General features: G+C 48.8%; 1 protein-coding gene across 2 annotated transcripts in view; it reads right to left on the reverse strand.

Annotated features, from left to right (window-relative positions):
- Positions 1-27,309, reverse strand: part of Slc35f3 (solute carrier family 35 member F3) — a 250,873-nt gene that overhangs the window by 47,723 nt on the left and 175,841 nt on the right. For both annotated transcript variants that reach the window (XM_052728987.1, XM_052728988.1), the window contains one exon: positions 26,189-26,513. In XM_052728987.1, the coding sequence (XP_052584947.1) occupies positions 26,189-26,513 (325 nt within the window). The remainder of the gene's footprint in view (positions 1-26,188; positions 26,514-27,309) is intronic.

Consider the following 27,309-nt stretch of genomic DNA (forward strand, 5'->3'; position numbering starts at 1 on the left):
CTTAGAGGTGCTCTTGTCTACAGTCTTTATGATGGATGGAAACTTAGCATGCCCGGAGGCAGCCTTGTTAGCCATCTTTAGGATGGGAGCTGAGCAGGCCCCAAAGTGTTCTTGACCACCCTTTTTCTTTTTTTGAGACGGAGCTTCTCACTGGTCTCTAGCTCTCAGATTTGCCAAGGCTGACTGGCCAGTGAGCCTGTCTCCACCTCCCCAGCACTGGGGTTAAATGTATGTACCATCATGCCTGGCTTTTTAATACAGGTTTGGGGGACTGAACTCAGGTCCTCATGCCTGCATAGCAAGCACCTTACCAACTGAGCTATCTTCCCTAGTCCTCAAAATATTTTTTGAGAAGACTGTTATCCCCCTTCTAACAATGAAAAGGATGAGACTCTCAAAACTCAAGCAAATTGCTCACAATTTTCAGCTGTTTGAACTCCACCTCCCATACCTGGACACCAGAGTTTATCCCTCAGCTAGAGTTCAGTCTAATCTTTCAAAACTCAAGAAAGGGGTGTGCCGGTACTCTGGCATAATTTCTGTTGCTGTGACAAAGCATTCTAATCAAAATCAGTTTAACCAGATTATTTACTTTTACAGGTCATGGCCGACCTTGAGGTTGTATAAACTGATGATATGATTGCTCCATGGTAAAGGGGACAGTTTCCACTGTAGACATGAGGGAGAGAAGAGTCAAAGGCATCTGGAAGAGTCCAGAGCAGAGAAGGATCCAGAACAGACTGAGCCCACAGGAGAGAAGCAAGAGCAGGGGAGGGAGGGAGGGAAGAAGGGAGGAAGGGAGGGAGGGAGGTGAGGGACAGCAAGAAATAAAGACAAAGAGAGGACAGAAGAGAGGTCTAAGAGAACACACAGCTGAATAGAAATAGCTGGGTTATAAGGAGAATGTAAGGCTGGGGAGAGGGGAGCTCCTGAGCTCGAGGGAGAGCCAGAATGTCAGCATGGACTCTGAAATATGTGACAGGGACTTGTGACACTGAGGGAGCCTGGAGGCCAGCATGTGAGTTGATATGCTAGTAGACACCACAGATAGTCATCTGTCCCTTCTGCCAATGGTAAAGGAAATGACTCTTTTTAAAGAAGGGAACCAGGTTCCCAGGTTCCTGAGGAATACTGGCTTTTGTCAATCATCAGAATCTGAGGAAATGTAGTTTCCTTAGTTCTGTTAGAGGGAAGTCAAAGCAGGAACTCAATTAGGAATTAGGAATCAAGACTACTCCGCATCTCTCTAACCAGGGAACTCACTCACAGCTGAGGAAGCACAAAACCTTGAGAAAGCTGCTTGGTGGCTTGCTCAGAGGCCTATGCTTAACTAGCTTTCTTATGCAACCCAGGATTGCCTGAGGAGGGAATGGTGCTACCCACAGTGGGCAGGGCCCATGCACATCAATCATTGAGACAGGCAAACCTGACCTAAGTAATTCCTCAATTGACTTCTCTTCTCAGACAACTTTGTCAAGGTAGCATTAAAGCTGACTAGGGCAACGGAGGGCCACATGTGAACTTCTACCAGCAGGTTCTGGACTCCTCAGCAGTATTCATGCAGGGTAAACCACAACTGTCCTGAGTGATTTTGGGTAGCAATCAAATTCTTTCTTGAATTTCAATGTAAAATTCCACCCCTTTGGTCTACACTCAAGGATTTGTTTTCCTTCAGTGAGATCTAATGGACTTCTTTCTGAGTCCACTGCAGCATTTCACAGAATGCTGGGGCAGCAGCTCTGAGTGTAGAGCCCCAGGCCACTCCAGGCAGAAGGGATTGGGCTTTAGAGGTAGATGGAGCCTTGGAATCAGCACTTATCCAGGTACTTAGACGAGTCCCCCTCACATTCAGCTCTCAGAGCTATTCTGAACCCCACCTAGTGCTAAGGACCCTGATGGCTAGGAGACAATATCCTATTAAAACACTAATTACTTTCTGATAGGCGAATGCTTCTAAGGGATTTGAACAATTTTTTTTTTTTTTTTTTTTTTTTTTTTGGTTTTTCGAGACAGGGTTTCTCTGTGTAGCTTTGCGCCTTTCCTGGAACTCACTTGGTAGCCCAGGCTGGCCTCGAACTCACAGAGATCCGCCTGGCTCTGCCTCCCGAGTGCTGGGATTAAAGGCATGCGCCACCACCGCCCAGCGAACAATTTTTTTTTTAAATAGAAGTTAAACACCCACTTCAAACCTTGCTCACACTATCTGTTTCTTTAGTCAATGTTTTCTTCAGAAGTAGCTCAGAAAACTGCAAATCAATGTCAAAAATCAACTCTCAACACAAGAAGCCTGAATAAAGCTGATGCTGTGGCACATCATAGCTGTGACTCCACCCTTAGACACATCAGCATCCCAACAAAGAGAGGAACGAATAGAGCTAGCGTTCTGACTGGCAGGGACATGGTCCCAGACAATGGTATCCTAGACAATGGTATCACTGCAGATGGAGCATGACTACTTCACGGTGTAGCACCCCGACCCCAGCTCAGCCAGCCCACACCTGCAGGAGTTTCCTGGATTGCTCAGCCGCTCAGTTACTATGCGGCAGATTGGATTGCACAAAAGTCAGCTTCGCTCTTACTTCTTATTGTGGGTTTCAATTAGCTAATGGGAGGTGGGAAGCCATTACCCGGCTGCTGAATGTCAGCAACAGGCTCTGTTGAAGTCTCAGGAGGTATCCGGGAAGAAGCAGAAAGCTCTGCCTAGAATGCTTTGGAAGCAGGGATGTAACAGGACAGGAAGTGAAAGTTCTCAGGGGGAAGGGCCCTCAGAGGGTTATCTTGTCTAGTAGGAAATGTTAGAATTTCCCCCTTTGGAGTTGAAGGCCTGAAAAACGGTTGTCAGACGTATCAGGTCAATCGTAACCGTTAATTTACTGAATTAAGAAACACGTGCGGCCTTAGGAAGGCATACCTTTGGGGGGAGGGTGTTTGAGGGCATATTCAGAGGGGATTAAAGGAAGGGGAAGACCTTCCTGAATGTGGACTACTAACCCATGGGCAAGGGTCTTGGACTAAAGAGAGAAAGCTGAGTAGCAGCATCCTTAGTTCCTTGTTTCCTCTTCCAAGATGTGAGCAAACATTGCCTTACACACCTGCTGCCGCCTCCAGCGGCTGCCATGCCAAGCCTCCCCCGCCATGATGGATTACGTCCTCTGACCCTTGAGCCGAAATAAATCCTCCATCCCCTCAGTCACACCTTGTCAGGTGTTCAGTCAGGGACAGGAAAAGCAACCAACATGAGCTCATCTAGAGTCTTTTTTGCTGTGTTTTGTTTTGAGACAAGGCTGCATGTAGCTGGGGCCGGCTTTGAACTTGCTGTGTAGCCAAGGACAACTTTGAACTGCCGACTCACCTCCCATCTATACCTCATTGGTGCCTAATTACAGGCGTGAGCTACCACGCCTCAATGCTCTATGGCCCCGGGGGACTGAACCCAGGGTCACCGGTGTGCTAAGCAGTCAAGCTCAGCCATGTCACCAGCTCTTCTGGAGTCTTGCTTCCTCCATGTCTAACAGCTTCAAGGCTCTACACCATTCTTCCTACAGAGTGGGGTCCATTGTCTGTCTCCCCCACTGTCCCACACACCTTCCTCTGGACACATGGTTAACATCCTGTGGGAGTTCCGGCAGGACTTGTTCATCCACACCATCCACCAAGGTGGAACTGGCCATGAGTTCTAGCTTCCCCTGTGAGAACAGTGCCCCTTAATCCAGGCAACAGTCACATCTATGCCTTAGCTGGCTGGCTGGTTTGGCTCCCTCACCTTGATGTAGACAAGCACTAAATCCCAGGCTTTTCTTAGCTCCAAAGATGAGCCAGAGGCCAAACTGCCCTGCACATCTGTGGTTGGCACTGTAAACTCACGCAGACACTGCATGTGCCGATTCAACACAATGGCCTGTGAAGGGAAGGAAGGCTTGCTAAAACTGCCTCCCCTAATTCAGTTTAGGCGTTTAAAGAAAGCCTTTTAGATCCTGTTAACACCCGCTGGTTTCCTCTACAGTTTTTACTTTTGAAGGTTTTAATTTACATTTATTTATGTGTTTCTTACGTGTGCATGTCATGGCTCACATGTGGAGGACAGAGTTCAAGTTGTGGGAGATGGCTCTCTCCTTCCATCATGTGGATTATGGGGATGGAACTCAGGTTGTAACCTTTGGCAGCAAATGCCTTGACCTGCTAAGCCATCTCACCACCAGCCCAACATTTTCTTTTCTTTTAAAATGCATCCTTCATGGTTAGAGAGACAGCTCTGGTGCAGAGCGATTACTACTCTTGCAGAGGACAAGTCAGTTTCAAGTACCCATCTAGGGCAGCTGACAACCTCTTACAATCACATCTCCAGGGGTTCTCACACCCCCTGCTGTTGGTCACTGTGGCCACTGCATTCACAAACACGTGTATACACATAACTAATAAAATAAAAAATGTCTTAAAATTTTTAAAAGGGAATGCCTTGAATATTGAGGAACTTAGAGGCAAGCTTGGAAACACTTGAACAATGGCTAATCTTGGTTGTCAACTTGACTATATCTGTAATTAACTAAAACTCATGTAATTAGGCAAACTTGTGAGGGATTTTCTTGATTGGATCATTTGAGGTGGGAATACCAACGCTAAAACTAGGTCACACTTTCTGGTGGCAGCCCACATAAAAGGACACAGGAGAATGAAGCCTGTGCTTCCTGTTGGCTTGACCTCACGCTCAGTGGCAAGTTCATCAGTCCTGTGCCATTCCTCCACTGGTATCAGCACCCACATCATCTGGATTCCAACAGAAACTGACAACTAGCAGCTCTCTAGGCCATCCCTGGGACTCCAGTACCAGATTAGGACTGCTGAAACATCTGGTTTTATGGACTGAAAAACTACTGGATCCTTGGCCTTTGCTTTGGGAAACAGTCATTGTTGAACTCTTGGACCACAACCTGTAAGCCACTCAAAAACTCCATATACATATTCTAAAATGGCTTCTAGTACGTCTTTTTTGTTTTGTTTTGTTTGTTTGCTTGTTTTTAGTCTAAAATGGCTTCCAGTACGTCTTTTTTGTTTGTTAGTTCTATTCCTTTAGAGAACCCTGACTAGTACAACTTGAAATTTTTCTTTGTGATCATGAAATAGACATTAAATATTGAATGGAAGATAATGAAACATGAGAATCATAATCTTTGTGTAAGTATGACACTACCACCCCATTTACAAGCGGCAAAATACGTTGTTTTAAGTTGTTAACTATCTGGGAGTTTTGAACTTACACAGCTGACCTCATGGTCATGGTTAGATGGCAGTGTCTTCCCATTCCCTCCCAAAGGTTGGTTGCTTCACCCTTTGCTCATTCTGAGACTTAGCAAATACATCTTAAAGATACATTTTTAATTGTAAATTTATGTCTCTGTGTGGGAGTCTGCTCACATGTATGCAAGCAGGTGCCTGTGCAGACCAGAAAAGGGCACCAGACCCCCTGGAACCAGAGTTAGACGCAGATGGTCGTGAGCTGCCGTGTGGGTGCTGGGAACTGAACCCAGGTTCCCTGCAAGAGCAGTAAGTGCTCTTATTAACTAAGCCATCTCTCTATCCCCTCATGTGAAACTTTTTAAAAGGTCAATTTTATTTGTAATTATGCATATGTCTGTGTACCCGTGTGTGGGTATGTGTATATGAGTGAAGGTACCCTTGGAGGCCAGAAGAGGGTGTCAGGTACCCTGGAGCTGGCATTATGGGTGACTCTAAGCTGCAGGCCCTGGTTGTGGGAAGTGAGCTAGGGTCCTCTGCATTTAGCAGGTGGTTAAGGGTGCTTGAGTGTTTTGCATGGACCTCTCCTCCATGGTGCCTGTATTCTTATCTTCAGCACAGCAATGAAGAGACACCGGCTATTCTGTGTCTTCACAGTATCTGTCCGTGTTTGACTTTTTGTCACTGTTATAGTACATGGTGGTATCTCTCTGCCCGTTAGTTTGCAGCCCCCTGATGCCACTGGTCAAGTCTACCTCTCTGGTGAGGTTACTTTTCAGGTCAACCACTCACTTCTACATTAGCCTTGCTTGTATTTGACTTTTAAGTGTTCTTCGTACATTTTGAATGTCAGGCCTCTATCAGATATTTTCTCCCAGGCTGTGGCTTGGTTTTCATTCTCTTCCCAGTGTCGTTCCCAGAGCAGACATTTTAAATTAGTAATGACATTCTAAGACACACTATCTGTGCATCTGAGTTACTGATGGAAGGGAACAGGGTGGAATCAAAGGACAAGTTCCACGGTGAAGGGTGGACGTGTCCCTCCAAGTCAGCAAAGACTTAGCTGACTCGGCACATTCTCACGCACGAGCCATGCCCCCTTTCATTGACACCTTTCCTTATTAAGTACTTAGCAACTTGTTAATGAGTCATTCATGAATTTAGCAATGAGTCAATGCTATGTCTATGGGTGGAGAGTATGTTTTCCAACCGTTCAGAATACTGTGAAATGATCTTCTAAAACATTTCCCCCCTTTACCTCTACAGCATCTCTCGTGACCGTGTTTGCAAGTTCTTTAATCACTTGTTATCAAATAGAATTAACTTGAGCCTGAAACCTTAAAGGTGGTAAGAGGAGCCAAAGTCCAAAGACACCTTCAGCTACATAGTGAATGGGGGTCAGCTGGGATGACATGAGACCCTCTCTCAAAACAAAATAAAACTCCAGACAAGTGGTGGAAAGCACCTCTATCCTGTCTTCTGTCTCAGGCTTGAACTCCTTCTGCGATGATGAATCTTGACTGTGGACTTGGCAGGATTTACAGTCCCCATGTAGACAACCTCTAGTCATGTGGGGAGGAAGTTTCTAGATTAGGTCAATTGAGGTAGACAGACTTACTCTAAATGTCGGTGGTGACATCCCATGGACTGGGGTCCTAGTCTGAATGAAAAGGAAACCCCGAGCTGACCTCCCCTGCTCCCCCTTCCTCACCCCAGCTTCCATCTCTCTCTCTCCTGTGGGGCTGCAGATGCAACGTGGCCAGCAGCCTTAGGCTCCTGCTGCCGTCCCTTCCCCATCGTGATGGACTGTACCCTCCAACTGGGAGCAAAAAAGAGGCCTTCAGTCTTTCCTCAGGATGCTTTTGTCAGGCATTTGTTGCATCACCAAGACAGTATCTGATACAGCTTCCTAGTGGAGTTCATGTTTCTTCCCTTTCCCCACTGGAAGACTGTTCTTTGTGAAGAGAGAAGAGAAGGCATCTCTTTCCAGTGGTTTGAGTGACAGGATAAAATTCATCTCTGTGTCTCTGCACCAAAAGAGACAGAATCATGGCACAAGCCATACTGGTTGGCTTGGCAGGCCTAACGGGATTGGCTAAAATGAGGTAAAAAACGGGTTTTAAGGTATGAGCCCTGGTAATCTCACAGGGAACCCCAACATTCAGAGGTTCTGCGGGTGGGGAAGGTGCTAAGAACAAGTCAGCCCATTGGCAATGTGGACAAGCTGAACACAGCCCTCAGATGACTAAGCCACAGGATGCCTTTGCCATGCCAAGAGACCGGGAGAGCCATGTGGGAGGGCCTGACCTTCGCCACATGGAGAGCAGCCACTGCCGTTCTTTAAAGTCAGGTGAAGGGCTGGAGAGAGACTAAGCAGCTAAGAGCACGCACTGTCCTTCCAGAAGACCCGATTTTGGTTCCCAGCATCCATGTGGGATTGCTCACAACCATCTGTAGCTCCAGTTCCGGGGGATCCAATGAGCTCTCTGGCTTTCGAGGGCACCTGCACTCTGTGCACAAGTCCACACACAGACATATGCACATACTTAAAAATAAAGTAAAAGTTTAAAAAAAAATCTTTAAAAAATTGGGTGAAGGTAAGAGGCTCAGGTTTAAGCAAGGATCACAGGATGGTCAGGTGGGAAGTAGGGCCCTCTCTAGAAGCAGCTTTCCTGTCTGCCACCAATCAGCTTCAGCCTCCCACAGCATGGCCTGTCCTCTCTCATTATGTTCTCAGAACAATGGCAGGAGAGCCCTTGCCCTTGGCACCTCTCGAGTACAGCTCACGCTGGGGCAGCGCTTGTCTTACTTGGCATTCAGCCCTGGGCAGGTGCCTCCAGTTTCCATTTTCAGTCCCTTCAGTGTTGACACACTGTGTGGTGAGAGGACGCCCGGATGGTTACCCAGCTGCGCTTGTTTCTTCTTTCTTAGAACTGCCCTTCGCTGCTCCTCTTAGCTTTTTAACATTGCAAAATCACCTACTGCTTTCTGAGAAGGGAAGGCACTCGTTTTGTTTTGTTGTGACTGAAGTCTTCCTTATAAATGTATATTTAAGCAACACAGCTCTCCTCTCCGTGGATTGAACCCAGGCCCTTGCACAAGCCAAGCAAACACTCTACCACTGGTTTACACCCAGCACAGCTATCTACATTTTATCCTGTATTCTCTCTATATTTTATAAATGATTAGGGTCTTTTCACTGAAGGATATTTCCTGGCGATCCTTTTTCTGTCATCATATAAACACCCTGCTATCTACAGCTGATGCTCTGAGCCTACATAGTACTGTTTAAAGGTGGTTTGAATCTTTAGCTAGTTACAAAGGTCCGGTGAGGTTCTGTTCAAACTATGTGCTTGGTGACATATCTGCTAATGCAGATTGTTCTTCCTTTTTTTTTTTTTTGTAAAGATTTTTTTTTTTTAAATTTCTAAGTGTGTTTGCTGTGGATATCGCTAGAGACCAGAAGAGAGTGCCAGATCTCCTGAAGCTGGAGTTGCAGGCAGTTGTGAAACGTCCAGTGTGGGTGCTTGGAATTCAACTTGGGTCCTCTGCAAGAACAGCACACAATTGTAACTGCTGAGCCACCTCTCCAGGCCCAGTGCTATCTCATGGGTGGGATACCAGGTGGAGGTGGACACGCTCTTAGGATCTTGCTAGGTATCGCCCCACAAATCATCCCCCAGGTTTGCCAATGTGCAGATACCCACAGCACGCTAGGTGCCCGCTTCCTCAAGCTCTGCTTACATACCGTGTAACCGAAGCTCCTCTTTGTTTTTCTTTTTGTCAAGTGGATGGCACAAACCAAACATGCTTCATCTCTTCTCTTCAGAGCGAGATGAGGCAGGGCACAGACCCTCAAGCCGTTCCTATGTCTCTTCTGTGAATTATCTGGTCAGAGGGCCAATGTCTTTCTCTATTGAATTGTGGGTTGCTTTTCTATGTCTTAAAAGAGATATTATATTCACTGTGGTTGTTCATACCTGTGGCCCCCAGCACTCAGGAGGTGGAGGCAGGAGAGTTTCTAGGAGTTTGAGGCTGTCTCAATACAAACCAAACGAAAAAGGAAAAGAGCTCTTTATTATTAGATGAACTCTAGGATATGGGTTATAACTATCTTTTCTATAGATGAATTCTATCATATGAATTATAACTATTCCAGTTGGTCAGTGTCCTGGCTAGTTTTTATGTCAACTTGACACAAGCTAGAGTCATCAGAGAGGAGGGAGCCCCAATTAAGATCTGGCTCTAGGCAAGCCTGTAAGGCATCCTCTTCATTAGTGATTGATGGGGGCTCATCCCATTGCCAGTGGGGCCATCCTGGCCTGGTGGTCCTGTGTTCTGTAAGAAAGCAGGCTGAGCAAGCCATGAGGAGCAAGCCAGTAAGCAGCACTCCTCCATGGCCTCTGCATCAGTTCTGGCCTCCAGATTCCTGACCTGTTTGAGTTCCTGTCCTGACTTCCTTCAATGATGGATTATGATGTAGAAGCATAAGCCAAATAAACCCTTTCTTCCCTAATTTGCCTTTGTTCATGATGTTTCATCACAGAAATAGAAACCATAACTAAGAATGTCAGTTCATATTTTCACACGATAATGGTGATTTATTATTTTTTTACCAACCAGCATAATATTTGAGCTTTAAAATATTTGTTTATTCATTTATTCATTCATATGTGTATTGTATGGGTATTTTGCCTGCATGTATGTCTGTGCACCACATGTGCGTCTGGTGCCCTTGGAGGTCAGAAGAGGGCACTAGGAATTGAACCTGGGTCCTTTGGAAGAGCAGTCATGGAGCTGTCTCTCCATCCCCTGTCTTTAAGCATAAATTTTTTTTTCTAATGTATTTATTTAAAAATATAACTTAGTATCATTGTGTGTGTGTCTCTGTGAGTAGATGTGTTTATGTATGTGTGTCTATGTGAGTGTATGTGTCTATGTATGTGTGTATGTCTATATATGTGTGTCTGTGTGTGTGTCTATGTGTATGTGTCTATGTGAGTGTGGGTGTGTGTGTGCCATAGCACGTGTGTGGAAGAGGTAGGACATATTTGGGAGGTGGTTCCCCTCCCAAGGACTTTTTACCCACTGAGTCTTCACAGAGACTTAATTTCCTTCTAGTCTTCTCTTTGAGAGCTTCTAGACTCTGTGACACCTAGGAAGGTAATGCTGTAATCGCTCCCGTATTTTTTCTAGTACTCAGATTTCAGGCATGACACTTACATTTTACTTGGAATTTTTCTAGGCTTCCCTAGGCAGGAGGTGTGGCTAACATTAGTTTTTCCCCTCTGGTACTATCGCTGACTAAAGTGTTCATCCTCCTCACCCACGTGAGGTTCACCAACTGCATGCCAAGGCACCCCACAGGTGTCGGTACCCCATGGCCGTCTGTCTGGACACAGCTGCTTCGGTCACTGGGTTTCAGAGTTCTACTCTCATGTCTGGCTTGACCAGGTCCTCCCCCACAGCTCCTCTTTCTCCAGATTTTTCTTGTCTGTGTGTTAACACAAACCTTTTGGTATTTTAATTGGGACAGTGTTACATTTATAAGTGAGCCTAGGGAGGAGTCGTATTTTTACACTGCTAAATCTTAGGGACTTTAAAGCTTTCTTCCAGACAGTCCTATAAACTTGGACCATGCTTGCCCAGGGATTTAAAGTGTTTTCTTGAGCTTATAAATGGTTCTTTCCTCCCATACACCTCCCAGCTGTCTGTTGCTCCCATCATAGCCTACGAATGCCAGAGAGTCTCTGTTAGGATCTGACTGAAATGTCCCCTATTGGCTTATGTGCTGGAACACCTTGTCCCCAGCCGGTGGTAAGTTTGGGGGAGAAAGTGTAAACTCTAGGAGGTGGCTTCTAGTTCTTCTAGTTGAAGGAAGGGTAGTGGTCTCTGGTAGGGATTGGGAAGTTTGAAGGTTGTAAGCCAGCCTGGCTTCCTCTCTGGTCTTTTCTGACCTGTCCAAATGTGAGTGAGCCTTCCCTGCCATGGCGAACGGTGTTCCCTCCGAGCACAAACCAAAGAAGAAAAGTAATTAACACAGTCCCTCAAAGTCTTGCCACGTCCACTGACCACGGTACTTCCTGCCACACACTTCCAGGCACATTTGTCTCTTGTGACCCAGTTACAGTTTTTCTTGTTCAAAGAACGCCACTTCTCATGATTTCCTTCATCTGAGAATAGTAAAATCACCCTAAGCTCCGTGGGCTCACACTCAGGCTACAGCTCCCTCCAGCACCATGGGCTCACACTTAGGCTACAGCTCCCTCCAGCTCCATGGGCTCACACTCAGGCTACAGCTCCCTCCAACACCATGGGCTCACACTCAGGCTACAGCTCCCTCCAGCTCCATGGGCTCACACTCAGGCTACAGCTCCCTCCAGCTCCATGGGCTCACGCTCAGGCTGGATCCCTGTGAAGCACAAGTGAGGACGAAAGGAACTTCATTTCTCATTTGGAAGGATGAAGAATGAGAGCTTCTAGATGGACGAGAAGAAGAACCAAGAGGAAGGCAGATGCATGGTGGGGGAGGGACATGGGTCACCACATCTGGATGGCGGTGGGTCTGAGACAGCTGGGGCCAGGGGAAAGGGGCACCCTCTGAAGAGGAATGGCAGGGGGTGGAGAAGACACAGCACCCATCCAGCTGTCTCTCTGCCCTGCCACTCTCTGAATGGTCAGTGACTGTCGGCAGGAGAATGGGAATGTGTCACATTCCCACAGGTGGTCATGTGCTTCCTGGCACTGATACCCGCAGCTCACTGGAAGCACCCCTCCACCCATCCTAATCAGCAGCATGAGGTTGCTGTAGAAGGATCCAGGCAGTGCCCATCATATGCCCCTGCAGTTCGGGCTGTGGCTGTCCGGCATGCTCACCCTGGCTGTCACTCTGTGTGGGCCCACCATGCTAGACTGGTGGGTGTGGGAAGGCAGGTTGCTCGTGTGAGCAGCCACAGGAACCCCTTTTGTTTTCTGGGCTCTGACATTCGGGGTACTTCTGGTAGGAAGAGAGTTGTATACCGGCCACAGCCTCTGACCAAGATGGTCATTATGCTTGGGAGAGAGAGCCTGCCTGTGGGAAAACAGCCCGAGGGGGCTGAAAACCTACCCCTCTTCTTTTTTTTTTTTTCATTTCCCTCCTCTCCTTTCTTGAGACAGGGTTGTGTCTAGCCCAGGCTAGTCTCAAACACCTACATGGCAAACTAGCAAACCCATCTGACAAAAACACACACAAGCATGCACGTACCTCCCCCTGCACATGTACACACACACACACACACACACACACACACACACACACACACACACACACACACACCCAACAGGCTCTCTGTTTTGCCTCCTCTTCCCTCCCCTCCCCTCTCTTCTCTTCTCCTCTCTTCCCCTCCCCTCCCTTCCCCCCTTCCTTTCCCTCCTTCCTCCTCTCTGTTCTCTCCCCTCCCTTCCCCTCTCCTCCTCTCCCCTCCCATTTCTCTTCTTTCCTTCCTCTTGTTTTACACCTTCAGTACCCAGCCTGCCCCTGTCTCTTGCCCTGGACCTTTAAGGAAGCCATTGCCAGTGTCCCTGCTGAGACCTATTGGGTTTCACACCTGGTCTTCCAGCCCTGAGATCCATGAATAGATCTGAGCTTGGCTGTGGTATAACTGCGGTGCCTACTGTCTCCTTTGTGACCCATGCTGGGGCCACAGCCTGCCCTTCTCATGGCCCTGCACCTCCTGACAGAGGACCCCAGTCCCCAGAGCACTCTCCCACTGAGCCCAGGGCACTGTGCTCTGCTCCATTGTTCCTGCTACTTCTGCTAGCATCTTATATAAGGGTTTTGTCAACGTGTAGTGGTCTGGCACTCAGTGTGTCGTCGGCTTGGGTCAGGTTGTACCTGGCTGCATCCTCAGTGGCCTGTAACTCTGTGGCTCTCACACACTGTACACATAAGCAGTCATCCGGAAGTAGAGTGGGTCAGGAAGCAGCAAGCACACCCTGCTCTCTCCTTCCTGTTACCCTCCATATGTCTCTAGTCATAGCATGTTTCCACTCCAAATAATTTATCGGCCCTTCTATCAGTCTTATTCTGCTGCCCTCCATGCAGTGTGTGTGTGTGTGTGTGTGTGTGTGTGTGTGTGTGTGTGTGTGTGCGCGCGCGTGCATGCACAAACAGTGCACACAGAGGTCAGAGGTGCCCATCCTTCCATCTTTTGTTTGAGATAGGGGTGGTCTCTCATTGGTCACCAAGCAGGTCAGGCTAGCAATCATCTGGGATCTCCTGTCTCTACCTCCCACCTCACTAGGGCTGGGGTTACAGCTGCACATACATCACTGTGAATTCCGGGGATCTGAACTCAGGTCCTCACACGTACAAGGCAAACCATTTTACAGACTCAGCCTTATCCCCATCCAAGACCATGAGGATGTCTAGCTGCATACTTGAGAATGTGAGTTTCCAGGCTGACTCCAATTCCAGGCACAGAGATCATGTTCCCTAGTGTGATGCTGGCTGCCTGTCAAATTCCCTCATTCAGAACTTGAGTTCTGACTCATGCTGTTGATTGACAGGGACATTGTCACTCTGGAGATTCTCCTATCTCCATCCCTCGAAGCCCGGGGATCCTGAGTATACAGCTGGTACAGTGGGATGGGTTGGAAGATGCCAGGCTATCTCTGACCTGCCTTGCTGGGGGCATCAGTTACTTTCTCATCACTGAGACAGAATATCCAACAAGTGACTGAACAGAAGAGAGAAGAGTTTGGGCCATGGTTTCAGAAGATTTTCAGTCTACCAGTGAGTTCATGGCAGCAGCATGCTGCAGAGGCTCCTCACATTCAGGGGGGGAATCAGGGAGCAGAGTACTCATCTCAGAGCGAGAAACAGGTACAGCCTTCAAGCCCCATGCCCCTTAGTGACCTGCCACCTCCAGCCGGGTCCCACTTTCCCCTAGTGCCACTTTAAGACCAGTGCCAGCGTCTGGAGCCCATGTGTCCAACACAAGAGCCTATGGGGGCACGTAACATTCAAACTGCGGGCATGCCACACTGGAGACAACTGGCTTGGCCTAAGTTAGAGACAGAGGAAGGATGAAGTCCCTGGCTATGCAGCCCCTCCCTGGAGCAAGCTCCCATTACAGCTGAGGAACAGGGATCCCGGCAGTGACTGTCCTAATCTAACCCCCATCCCCAACCTCAGGAGGGTCTGCTTCACACTGGCATGTAAATGGGACAGTGGTGTCTTGCTTAGGATTCCTGAGGTTTGACTAGGAAAGCTAAGTGGTGCCAGCCCTTTCTCCTCTCCAGGGAAGGTAAAATTACGTGCAGAGGCACATCTCCAAAAAGGAGTGTTCACGATGCATGTGGCTATGGCTTCCTCAGTTTACCCCATCAATTCCCTTTGCTCAAGACACGTAAGGAAAAACATTCCTCATAACACACAGCCCTCCCACAGTGGATTGAAAGAGACCGAGTCCCATTCAACTTTAATATAACCAAATGCCTAGAAACAGCTGATCAGAGGCTGGGGAGAGGGCTCAGTGAGTAAAGTTATGACCCACAGGCATGAAGACTTGGTTTCGGATTCCAAACAAAAAAGTCAGGCTTGGCCACATGTGTCTGTAATCCCCATACAGGAGGGTCTCTGAAGCTCACTGGCCGGTCAGTCTAGCTTACTCAGTGAGCTCCAGGTTCAGCAAGAGACCCTGTCTCAATAAGATGGAAAGCAACCCAGGAAGACGATGTCTACCTCTGGCATACTGAAACACCAGCATGTGTGTGTGTACCTATATACACACATGAACATACACACACTCATACCACATACAACAGCGTGTGACAGACCCCCTCATCCCCCATACCACCAGGCTCATCCAGGATTCCCATTTTGTTGAGGAAGTGCTTAAAACCTTTGAAAAACAATTCTCTTCTGTCCTCCCCGTGTGTGGTGAAAGGACTGGTACATAAAGAGTCTGATGATGTGTTCCTGAAACAAGGGACCTTTAATTTTTCTAGTCCTTTCAATTTCTTTTGTGTTATACATTAATAATGTATGCATGATTGGGAGTAACTCATTAAATGTAAGCGTCATAAAATTGGGCACTTAGGAAGGAACTGCGTGGAAAGAAGGGGTCTCAGTCCACAATGTTACATTATGTACCTAAGTTGTCTCTGTGTTCTCTGGGTACAGTAGGGATCAGCTGAGGAGGTAAATGTAATTACTGAAATTCTATTTTAAAAGGTCCAGGAAGCCCAAGAATAGATTGCACGCAGGCATCAGCAAAGGCCGTCTGTTCTGGCCAGTCCCGCTGCTTGCTTTGCATGACGACTCAACTAGACTGTGGGGGGCGGGGCCCCACAGACAACGTACACCAGAAGCAGCTCTTCAAGGCCAGGTTCACGGCTCTGACTCCAGGAACTGTTTCAGAGACAGGAGCTCTTAGCACACGACTGACCGGGAACGCTCAAGGTTAGAGGCAAACACTTGTGAGAAGAGGAATGAGATGGGAAATCAGGAGGTGGGACCCCTCCAGGGACCCTCAGCTGGAGGCTGGTCCCCCTCCTCTCAGGACTAGATCTGCAGTAGGCAGGGGTGCAGATGGAGAGGGGGCTCTCCCCAGACAGCTGGGCACGCGCCTCACCTGCTCCTGAGCATGTGGCTCAAGGAAGACATAACTATGTCTTGGTGAAGGGCTTGATTACTGACTGCCCAGCCAGGGTGCAGGCTGCACCGCGGGAAGGGGTCCAGTTTTGCTCGGAAGAGCAGGTACAGCAATCAAGGGAGTCTTTTCCGTAGGCTCCCAGGTCCTTCGCTCAGGAAAGCTATGTAGAAGGCAGCACCACAAAGCAGCCAGAGAAAACACAAGAAGAGACAAGTACTCATGCCCTGTGACTCAATAACCCGAAGAAAAACACCGCGTGGGCTGGGGAGAAAGCTCACACAGTGAAGCACTTGCCTCGCAAGCGTGAGGACCTTAGTGAGAGCTTTCAGAAGCCATGCTAAGAAAAAACAAACAAACAAACAAACAAACAAGCAGAAAAACCTAGGCATGGTGACATATGCTTATAACCCCTTATAACTGGGGAGGCACAGACAGATGGATGCCTGGGGCCCAGTCAGTGAGTTCTAGGCCAGTCAGAGACCCTGTCTCAAAACATAGTGTTGAGAACAATTGAGGAAGACACCTGATGTCAACCTCAAGCCTCCACCGACACACACACACAGACACAGACAGACAGACAGACAGACAGACACACACACACACACACACACACACACACACACACACACAGACTTTAAAGTGGAATCCTGGCACTGATTAAACCCACCACCAAAGGACTCACTGTCTAGCATCAGTAACCACTGTCAACACAGCACTGCCCAAAGATCAGGCACCAGGGGAGGTGATTTGCATCCCGAATTTGGAATGGACAGTTATGCAGTTCTCAGTAGGAGAAAGACAAAGGAATGCTTACAGCTAACAAACCCACAAACACATAATACACAAGCTGCAGACTGAGAACTTGAACCAGTCTCACGCCAAGCTTGGGGTCACTTCTTCCCATGCCTGACCTCCTTGGCCTCCTGTATCCATGGGGCCAGTGGCAGGAGAGGCAACCTGTGATGCTCAACTGCTGGGGGGGCAGGCAGGAAGAAGGACAAGCACCCGGAGACACCACTGTAGTGTCTCTTCCTATGAGGCCGGGGCCAGCCAATGCAGCCAGCCTAGCCAGAGATGCATAGGGTACAGGCGGGCTGAGGCAGTGGCCACACAAGAAGAATGATATGACAAGGGACAAATGCTCTGGCATGCTGCACAGCAACAGCACATTTCACCTTTATTCATTTTGCTTCACAAAATAAAGGCGTGTCAAGAGCTTGTTTTCTGGGCAAATGAGTCACCTCACATTTTCATCTGTCTCTTGGGTAAGTTCTAGAATGACTTGACAGGGGGATGTACACAGCACTGCTTTCACTCCCACGTCCAAGCTTGTCCCAAAGATCATTTCTGTTAAGAAACCTTTCCTCACCACAGTAGCGTGAAATAAGGACACCATACACCATTGGCCTCCCTGCCACAAGCTCCACACCAGTTACATAGATCCTCTGAGCTGAATGACTCAGTTTCACATCATTATCATTATTTCCACCAACACCTCCATCATCATCATCACCATCATCATCATCATACTCACCACCATCACCACCACTATTATAATTATCCATGTTCATCAGTATCACTACTCATCACCATCCTCAGTACCAGTCCTCTCATGGCCATCATTGTTATTATCACCATCTTATTACCTGGAGAGAACAAGGATTAGTTTACTTGACTTTGGGGATCTATATTCCATGTCCCAGAGATGGGTAGGAAACCTGAGATCAAACACAGCTTAGCCTTTATGCACTTAATTCTATTCAGTCCAAGCCTGTGACCCACAATAACGGTGGCACCCACGGAAGCACCCAACCCCAACAGCAGGCGCTGAGGTGTGGAGCTTTAGCTGACTTCACTGTGCCTCTGTAGCAAATGAAAACAAAGCTGATTTCCATTCCAAGCTGTCTGATGGCCAGCCTGTGTTTTCGCTCCTCACCACAGTGCCCAGTGTGTGGGCAAGTGCTGCTCCATCCCTGTTGCTCACCCTGCCCAGGCACGGCCCCCAGGCTCCTTCCAATGAGGAACGACTGCTTTGGCCCACCTCTTAGATGTATTTACGGAGAGGTTTAGGGCTGTTGGGAACAAGGGGCCCCAGTGATTTTTCTCTGAACACAAGAGATGATATCTTTGATAAAATGAACAAGCTGGATCAGAGGTTTCTGTGGTCCCTCTCTGATCATTCTAAGTCTCGGGGCAGATGACCTTTTGCTAAATGTGAGACTTTAAGTTTCACTGCGTTTACCAGCTGGTTCATCAGTCTTGACTACACGTAACAGAAGATGAGACATGCCTCAACGTTAGTAGGTAAGACTCGGTGGGGCCTCAGCCTTCCTGGTTATGAACTGGGAAGCAGCGCACACACACGCCGAGTCCCTGCATCTTTTGCGTGCCAGACCCACGAGCCTTCCTCATCGTTTGGCATACATGGTTACTGACCCCTCTCCAAGACCCATGAGAGTAAAGGGCTTCCTCCTCTTGGAACCTAGCCCCCAGCATCGTGTGTGTGTGTGTGTGTGTGTGTGTGTGTGTGTGTGTGTGTGTGCGTGTGCGTGTGCGTGTGCGTGTGTGTGTGTGTGTGTGTGCGTGTGCGTGTGCGTGTGTGTGTGTGTGTGTGGTGTGTGCATGTGTTTGTGGTGTGTTCATGAATGTGTGGAGTGTATGTATATTTATGTGTATGTGTATATGTGTTTGCATGTTTGTGTAGTGTGTATTGTGTATGTGTGTGTATGTGTTGGTAGAGGGTATATATTTGTGTGTGTGTATGCGCGCACGTGTGTGTGTGTGTTTGAGAGAGAGAGAGAGAGCGCCAGAAGTTTGAGTGTCAGGTGCTGTCAACTTTTTTTTTTTTTTTTTTTGAGACAGAGTCTCTCACTGACTTGGAACTCAACAAGAAAGCTAGATTGGCTGGCCAGCACCCCAGGTATCTGCCTGCCTCTGTCTCTGCCTCCCCAGCAGTAGGATTGAAAGTGTCCACTACACTCAGCTTTCTACGAGGATGCTGGGAATTGAGCTCAGGCGAGCACTTTACTCCCAGCCCCCGAAGCTAGCTTTTCTTGCCCCACACCTTGTAAGCCTGTTAGGCTGGCCTTGAAAACCTTGACAGAGACCTTGACACTTATGTTAAAACATTAAGAGGTCTATTTTCCACTCAGGGGTATCTTGACCTACTCCCTGCCCCCAGACCCAGTTCCTCGGGGGTGGCACGGCAGTCACAGAAGCCACTTCCTTTCTTCAAAGCACACACCTAACAGACACAGGCACAGGGGCTGCCCTCTCGACAAAACGCAAGGCCGCCGAGGCCACGGCGCAGCAGCCGATTCCCACAGGCTCCAAAAGCACAACGTTAAAACCGATCACGTTCTTGAACTGCTGAACTCTAAGCCAATCCCTGTTATCTGTTCAAGGATTAACTGAGACCCGAGATAACGGAGCAGCTGGCTTGGGGAGGACAGAAAAGACCAGGAGCTGGTGGTCCAGCTCCAACTTGCCCCAGTGGAGCGGAGAAGTGCTTCAGGAATGCTCAGCCCCGAACTTCTGTGGGGTGTTCCACTACCCCGTATTGAAGTGTGAATTCAGAGCTGTTTACAGAGAGGTGTGCATGGGGGCAGAGGCTGGAAGGCTCTCAGCTAGGACCCAGGATGTTCTATCTGCCCCTCAGAGTGTCGTATCCGCCTGGGGGTGACAGGGCAGGCAAATGATGCTCGGCCTTTTGTCCTTAAGATTTACTGTTTTTATTTTCCCGGGGTGTCTTGTTTGTATTTATGTCTGTGCACTAGGTGTGTGCAATGCCCACGGCAGCCAGAGAAGGCACTGGATCCCATGAAACAGGAGTTACAGACAGTTGTGAGCTGCCAAGTGGGTGCTGGGAATTGAACCCAGGTCTTCTGGAAAAGCAGCCAGTGCTCTTAACCACTGAGCCATCTCTCCAGCCCCTCTGTCTTGTTTTTTTTTTTATAAAATGAATCCTTAAGCACCACCCTGAAACACCAACCTAGGCAGCCGCTCGGACTCACTTCCTTCTTTGCTGACTCAGGAAGCCCACCGCAGCTTCCCGGTTAGACACAGAATCACTGCTCCTTGGTTGGCTATCTGCACGTGTGTACATGTTAACAGGAGTGGCATTCTGCTTCAACTGAAAGCCTGAAGGTAGCCTCCTGGCCTGAGGATACTCCTTTGTAATTCCCATTGTTAGCCACCAAGCTACAGACAGGAGCTGAATCACAAACTGCAGTCTCCAAAGAGCGTCCCGACCCTGGTACAAAAACGAACAACACAGACGCAGTATTTGGGACTGAAGCTTGTGAGTTGTTCCGGCAACCCTGACCCTCAGGGAGCGTGCCTTCTGGAGGGAAATGAGCAACAGGTAAGTGCCACAGTATCACACCTGGTGCTGAACGCTGCTGAGAAAGATGGGGTCTGGAACACCACGTGGGCGCTCCCCTCAAGCTGGGAGCTTCTCCATCCTCCTGCTATGGAAGGCCCTGCTCATTTGTTTCTGGGAGCAGCTGATGATGGACTGCTGGTGGGAATGATGGTCTGAGTGGTCCTGGGGCTCAGGGTGAGCAAGGAGAGGGAAGGGAACCCATCAGTCAGCACTGGCCTGGCCCGTGTGGCCTGACAGCCGAGGAGGCAGGAGGTACAGGGTAGTACTAATTCCTGCTGTCCTTCTATGCCTCAGTACTAACCACAGCACCAGGCAAAACAGCTCCAAGACTACCTACGAAGAAGACTTCTCTTGACAATGCTGCAACTCAATAAACATGGCAGTGGAAATGATTTTCACCAACACAAGGGTTTTCTGGAGGCCGAAAAGGAAGCTGAACATTAGAAAGCAAGAGACCTGGTTCTGGATTTGCATTCATTTTCCTTGCTGTTGTGCGGGAATTGAGCACACACCCCTCCCCCACCAAAGAGACACCTGAGACTCATCCCTCCTCCGACATGAAATGTGAACATATGCTGTTACCGGTTACATAAACAGCTCCGGGAATCCTGACATCGGCCCCGATGTTATCAGTCTTCTGCCCAAGACCTTGAAGTTCCTGTTTCTCGAGACTAAAGCCGCGATGCCTGGGAAGATGATTCAGTCTGTAGGTGCTTAAGCATGAGGACCCAAGTTTGATCCCCAGAACCCACATAGAAAAGCCAGGTGTGAGCATGGAGACAGACAGATTCCCTGTTGCTTCCTGGACAGCCAGCCTAACCTAATCAGTGTGTCCCAGGCCTGGGAGAAACCCTGTCCTGAAGTGAAAAAACACGGTGGTGGATGGTATCTGAGAAGTGATGCTTGAGGTTGACCTCTAGCCTCCATGTAGATGTCCACATGCACCCCCACACATACAGACACACTCATACACACACACATACATACACACACACACACACACACACACCCCTTCCTATCTATCTGGCCTGCTCTGATGGCAGAGTCCTAAGATCACGCTGCCAGCCCCCCCCCCCCCACAGATACAGACACAGACACAGACACACACACACACACACACACACACACACACACACACACACCCCTTCCTATCTATCTGGCCTGCTCTGATGGCAGAGTCCTAAGATCACGCTGCCAGCCCCCCCCCCCCCCCCCCAGATACAGACACAGACACAGACACACACACACACACACACACACACACACACACACACACACACACCCCCTTCCTATCTATCTGGCCTGCTCTGATGGCAGAGTCCTAAGATCACGCTTCCAGCCCCCGCCCAGATACAGACACAGACACAGACACACACACACACACACACACACACACACACACACACACACACACACACCCCTTCCTATCTATCTGGCCTGCTCTGACGGCAGAGTCCTAAGATCACACTGCCAGCCAAGATGCAGTCAAGCCTGTCTGCCTTGAGGTGTCACCCACCTCCTCCTCATGCTCCACTCTGGTTTTCTGTGGGCTTTGTTCCCACTCTGTGAGGTCTTCAGGGGTAGGACAACATGTGTCTCATCCACACCTACCACAAGCCCTGGGCAGGCAGACATTAGGGAGGTGTTTGGTGAGCTAACCTGGCCTGCAGCCTGACTCCGTCCTATTCTCCAGGAGTGGTTTCAAAGCCTGCAACCTGGTTGTCACTGCGGTAGCTCTGGGAGTCGTGCCAGCTCTGAACCTCTTTGTATGGAGCAGGGGCTCCCTCGCTGCTCTCACCCACACACCTCCTAAGTTCCCTAGGCTCCAGGCTTTCCATCTGCCTAGAATGTTCCATACCTCCTTCAGCACTCAGAAACCATCTGTTTGGTCCACCTCACTTTTTCTTAGCTGTTCCCTGTGGCCCAAGCCATGCATCCTTGGGCTTTTTCCTGGCTCCCTCATGCAGCCCCTCTCTTGCTCCCTCCCCAGCCTTTGAGCTCCGTGAAGGCAAAGCTCTTTGATTATTGCTTCCCAGTGTCTCACTTTGACACACAGGAACCATTTTCAGACCAAACCAACTAACCTCTAGTTGCAAACACTGAAATTTGTCTCTGCAAGGTTGGCACCATTCCTGTGGGAACCTGTGCAGGTAGGCACACACACTTGCTGTGGAATAATCCTCTTGTATGCTGTAAAGATTCGTCACTCAAAGTGGTGTAATAAAATGCTGATTGGCCAGGAGTCAGGCAGGAAGTATAGGTAGGGTGACCAAACTGAGGATGATGGGAAGGGAAAAGGGCAGAGTCAAGAGTCACCAGCCAGACACAGAGGGAGCAGGAGATGAATGTGCCATGCTAACTAATAAAGGTACCACCATGTGGCAAGCATAGGTAGAAATATGGATTAATTTAAATGTAAGAGTTAGCTAATAAGAAGCCTGAGCTATTGGCTGAGCATTTATAATTTATATTAAACTTCTGAGTGAGTATTTGAAAGTAGTTGCAGGTGAGACACAGGAAAACTTCCAGGATCTGAAATGGCCCTTGCCTCTGAGTGCTGTTCATGTCTGAGGAGGATCAAGGGCCAGCTTTCGGAAGCCTAGAACTACAAAAACCAAAGGAAAGCCGCCGTTGCCTCCCTGCTCTTTCTCTCTTTCTCTTTTTTCTCTTTTAGCAGCTGCGTGGTGGTAGAAGGTCTCAGCATTTGCTTTTGATAGCAGATCAATGGCTAGAAGTTTCTGGAAGGCCCACTGACAAGGCTGCAAAGGTCCCATCTGTTCTAGTTTAGATGCTGCTGACGCTGGCACTCTTGGGTCTAAAGGGGCTGTCTGTTCCCTGGAAACCTCAGAGAAGCTGCTGTACCTATCCAACCTCTTTCTTGAGGCCACAGGTCTCCGCCTGTCTCCTGTTCCCTCGGTTCTCTGCTAATGCTCTCTGCCAACAGACCCATCTCCATATCTGCTAAGGCTCCCTCTAGCATCAGTTGGCATTAAAACATGAAGATGAAGGATGTGATTTTGGTTTTTCTCCACTCTGGGAGTCTTAGACTGTTTTGAGTCCTCCCCATCTGAGTTGTGACTTCCTCAGCGAGGTCTAGGATACCGAGAATCTTCTGGCTATCGAGGGAGAGCCTCCCTTCACCCTGTGGTGGTGTTCATGGCTTCCCTGGATACCCAGGAACTGGCTGGCAAACAAGCATCCTTGTCTAGCCATGGAACTTCTACAACTCAGGCTTAGAAAGGACCGCATTAAAAAGTAGGGATAAACTTTGAGATAGAAATTGGGCAAGGTGTAAATTGGCTTTGTCATCCAATTATTCCCTCTTCCCTGTGGTCCTCAGACAACTTGGCAGTGAGCTGAATTTGTTTTTATGATGCTTTAAAAATTTTATTATTACTTTTATTTATGCATATGTGTTTGTATCTGTGTGCATGTGTGCGTGTCTGTGTGCATGAACATGTGTGTGCGCTGGTGCCTACAGAGGCCAGAAGAGGGCATTGGATTCCCTGGAACTGAAGTTACAGGCAGTTGTGAGTTGCCCAAGTGTGGGTGCTGGGAACCAAACTCCAGTCCTCTGTAAGAGCAGCAAGCACTTTTAACCACTAACTTATGCCTCGAACCTCTAAAAATGTTTCCTATTACATCTTTTTTATTGTGTGTGGAGGTGGTATGGGGTGGGGTGGGGCAGGTGCATGTGTGTCATGGCGAACCAGTGGAGATGAGAGGACAACTTGTAGAGTTGGTTCCTCCCTCCACCATGTGGGCCTGGGGATCACACTCCGAGGGTCAGGCTTACAGCAAACGCCATTGCCTGTCGGGCCATCTCAACCAGCCCCTTATCTTGACCTTCTTTGGATGCTTTGCAGAGGAAGCCGGTAGCCTGGATTCCAGGCACTGATGATTTTCTCTATGTGACTAATCTTTCTGAGTGGCCTTTCATCTTGCCTACCTTGACTGTATAACCACCTTGAGCTTGACACTGCAAGCATAGTTTTCAGCCCAACAGTTTAAGCTGCGCTGGGCTGTCCCCAAAGTGTCAGTAGTCAACCTTGTCCCCAGGTGGACAGTGGCCACTGCCTGTGTTTAGGATAGCATTATGCTACCTTTGTGGTCCAGCGACTCTTGCTGTGTAGATGGCTGATGGGAAGAGGAGGGAACATTTGTCTTGTCTCCTAATTACAGGCCGATCCACTCCGGACCACTTAACTATCAAATGCATCCTTTCCTGGATGTCTGTTTTTCTCCATGACTCAGGCCGTTATTTCCTTCTCGCCTTTGGGGAGTTCTTAGGCCCTCTCACGGTTCCTAAATCTATTTTGCTTCCTGTCTTGGCTGCTGTTCAGCAGTGCTGCATTAAGTACCTCCCTAGCCACTTCTGGCTGGCCCAGGAGCTGTTGCCTTAAGTCAGCATGGAAGACTCCATGGGCTCTGGGTTCTTGTCCCCAAACTCTGGAAGAACCTAGGAGGCTGGCCATGGGGCTCAGTGCAAGCACCATCAAACTCCCTTCCTTTTGAATTTGGGTCCTGCGTCACAGGTCAATTTTTTTTTAAAGGACTCCAGCTCTAACTCTGTGAGGACCCAGAAAAAGTCTGCTCCAGTTGAGACTGCTGTCACTCTGCAGACTTCTTTTCCCCCTGGTCCCAGTGCCGTTCTTCCCAATCCGGTGACTTCAAAGAGCAACCCCAGACAGGTCTGAGATGTGAAGTGGATGCCCAGTGGGATTTGGCAACTGTGCTGGTTAGGGTTTTTTTTTTTTTTCTGTTTCTGTTTTTGCTTTTCCAAACTGACACAGCCAGAGTTATCTGGGAAGAGGGAACCTCAACTGAGAAAATGCCTCCAATGGGGGCATTTTCTTGATTGATGATTGATACGGGAGGGCCCAGTGCACTGTAAGTTGAGCTACCCCAATGGGCAAGTGGTACTGGGTGCTGTAAGAAAGCAGGCTGAGCAAGTCATGGGAGACAAGCCAAGAAGCACCATTCCTCATGGTCTCTGCCTCAGTTCCTGCCTCCAGGTTCCTGCCCTGGATTCTCACAAGGAAAGAGTGTGATCAGGGCGTGTAAGCCAAATAAACTGTCTCCTCCCCTAAGTTGGTTTTAGTAAATGTTTTATCATAGCAACAGAGAAGCCACCCAGGACAGCAACTTTAAGGATGGGGTATGGGAGGAGGAAGGTGATGGGGATGGAAGGGAGTGTCCATGACTTCCAGCTTCTGCTCAGTGCCAGGGACTGAAGAAAGGCAGGTTTCCTGTGTTCTTAGTGTCATCCTGACTAACACAGGGTGTTTCAGGTAAAACAGATGGGCCAGTCCTTGGACACAGCCCATGTCAGACACAGAGCAACCACAAGGTATGCTATTTATGGAACGCCATGGTCACATCAATGATTTTGCTCTCAGAAAGGGCTCGGGTGCCTGCTGCGTGGTAAGGTATGGGTCATCATGGGATACAGTTCATTAATTGTACACCCCACCTTGTTGTCAGATACTCAGACTCATGAGGAAGGACATGTGTAGGAAACTGGAAAGAGGTGAAGTAAGGGAAGTGAGCTGCAGGATATTCCCAAGCACCTGGTTCCTGGAACTCTTGTCCTTACTTCAGCCTGGCTTCATTCCCCTTGCCTGAGTGAGTTCTACTTCCATTTCTATACCTCCAAGACCTGCCGTGGCTGTTTCTGGAAGATGGTCCCTATTCCCTATTGCATAGGAATGGCCTTCAAGGGTGGAGGGGTGGAGGTGGAGACTGGAGGCTTCATTATAGAAGGCAGAGAGAATTCTGACCTCAACCTCAGGACAGAGCAGTTGCATTTACTGTGGTGTCTCACTCTTGGTCCCTCCCACTGGCCACCAGCGCTGGCCTCCAGGGTCAACTCAGCAGCTCGGCATTTGGGGAACAGCCCCAGGTGAGTGACCGTCGACTAAGGGTCCCTTACCTGTATCTCTGTTTCACAGACTGCTTCTCTGTGGACTTGCACACGTGCCCCACGTAGTACAATGGGAAGAACAGAAAGTTCCAGTTGGTAGCAAACCAAGTCAGGGTGAACGGTGCATCGAAGGTCTTGAAAGTCAGCCTGGCAAGCTGTGTGGAGCCGGCCCAGGAGGCACACACGCAGAACACGACGGCCACGCCCCAGAAGACCTTCCGCAGCTGCTCTGGAGAGCATGTCCAGCGGTGCCGGCTCGTCCTTCCGCCAGCCTCTGTCCCAGCTGGCGCCTGGGCCTCTGCAGGGCCCGGGGGCTCCCGGGGGCGCTCCTCCCCTGAAGAAGAGAAGGAGTGTTAGCTGGGTCTTCAGATTTCTGGCTGAACCCACAGTTGGATCCCTGGCAACCATATGGGGACAGGGAGGTTGGGTGCTGGGCAATGCTCTGGACTATAGCTGGAAGATGGATGCATGTCAGGTTTCCTAACTGGGGAGCTTTGGCCCACAGGGAGGGAACCCCAGGCCAGGTTCTACCAGCACCCTTCAACTCTGTCCCAGGAGCCTTTTAGAATGGCAAACTCTTGGGCTCTACCCCAGACCCTTGAACCAGACCTGACTTCAACAGGTGATCTGTATGCTGAGTTTGAGGAACATAATTCCAGAACAGATGGAGACGCTGAAACATGGGGTCTCATATGTCCCAGGGTAACACTGAACTTGCTATGAAGTTGAGGATAACCTTGAACTTCTGATACTCCTACTTGTACCTCCCTGGTGCTGGGATTACAGTTGTATGTCACCACATCCAGTTTAAGAAATACTAGGGATTGAATCCATGGTGAAGATGTGTGAAGATGTGTCACTGCGATTGGTTTAATAAAGAGCTGATTGGCCGATAGCTAGGCAGGAAGAGTTTAGGCAGGACTTCTGGGGACAGAGAGGTCTGGGGGAAGAATAAAGGCGGAGCCACCAGCCAGATTCAGAGGAAGCAGGATGGGCAGTGCAGAGCAAAGGTAACTGAGCCACTTAAAAGAATGTAGATTTTAAAATATGGGTTAATTTAAGTTATAAGAACTAGTTAGAAACAAGCCTAAGCTAAGGCTGAGCTTTCATAATTACTAAGTATCTGTGTC

This window comes from Peromyscus californicus, unplaced genomic scaffold (assembly GCF_007827085.1).
Source record: "Peromyscus californicus insignis strain IS unplaced genomic scaffold, ASM782708v3 Scaffold_8__1_contigs__length_139910024, whole genome shotgun sequence".
Lineage (NCBI taxonomy): Eukaryota > Metazoa > Chordata > Mammalia > Rodentia > Cricetidae > Peromyscus > Peromyscus californicus.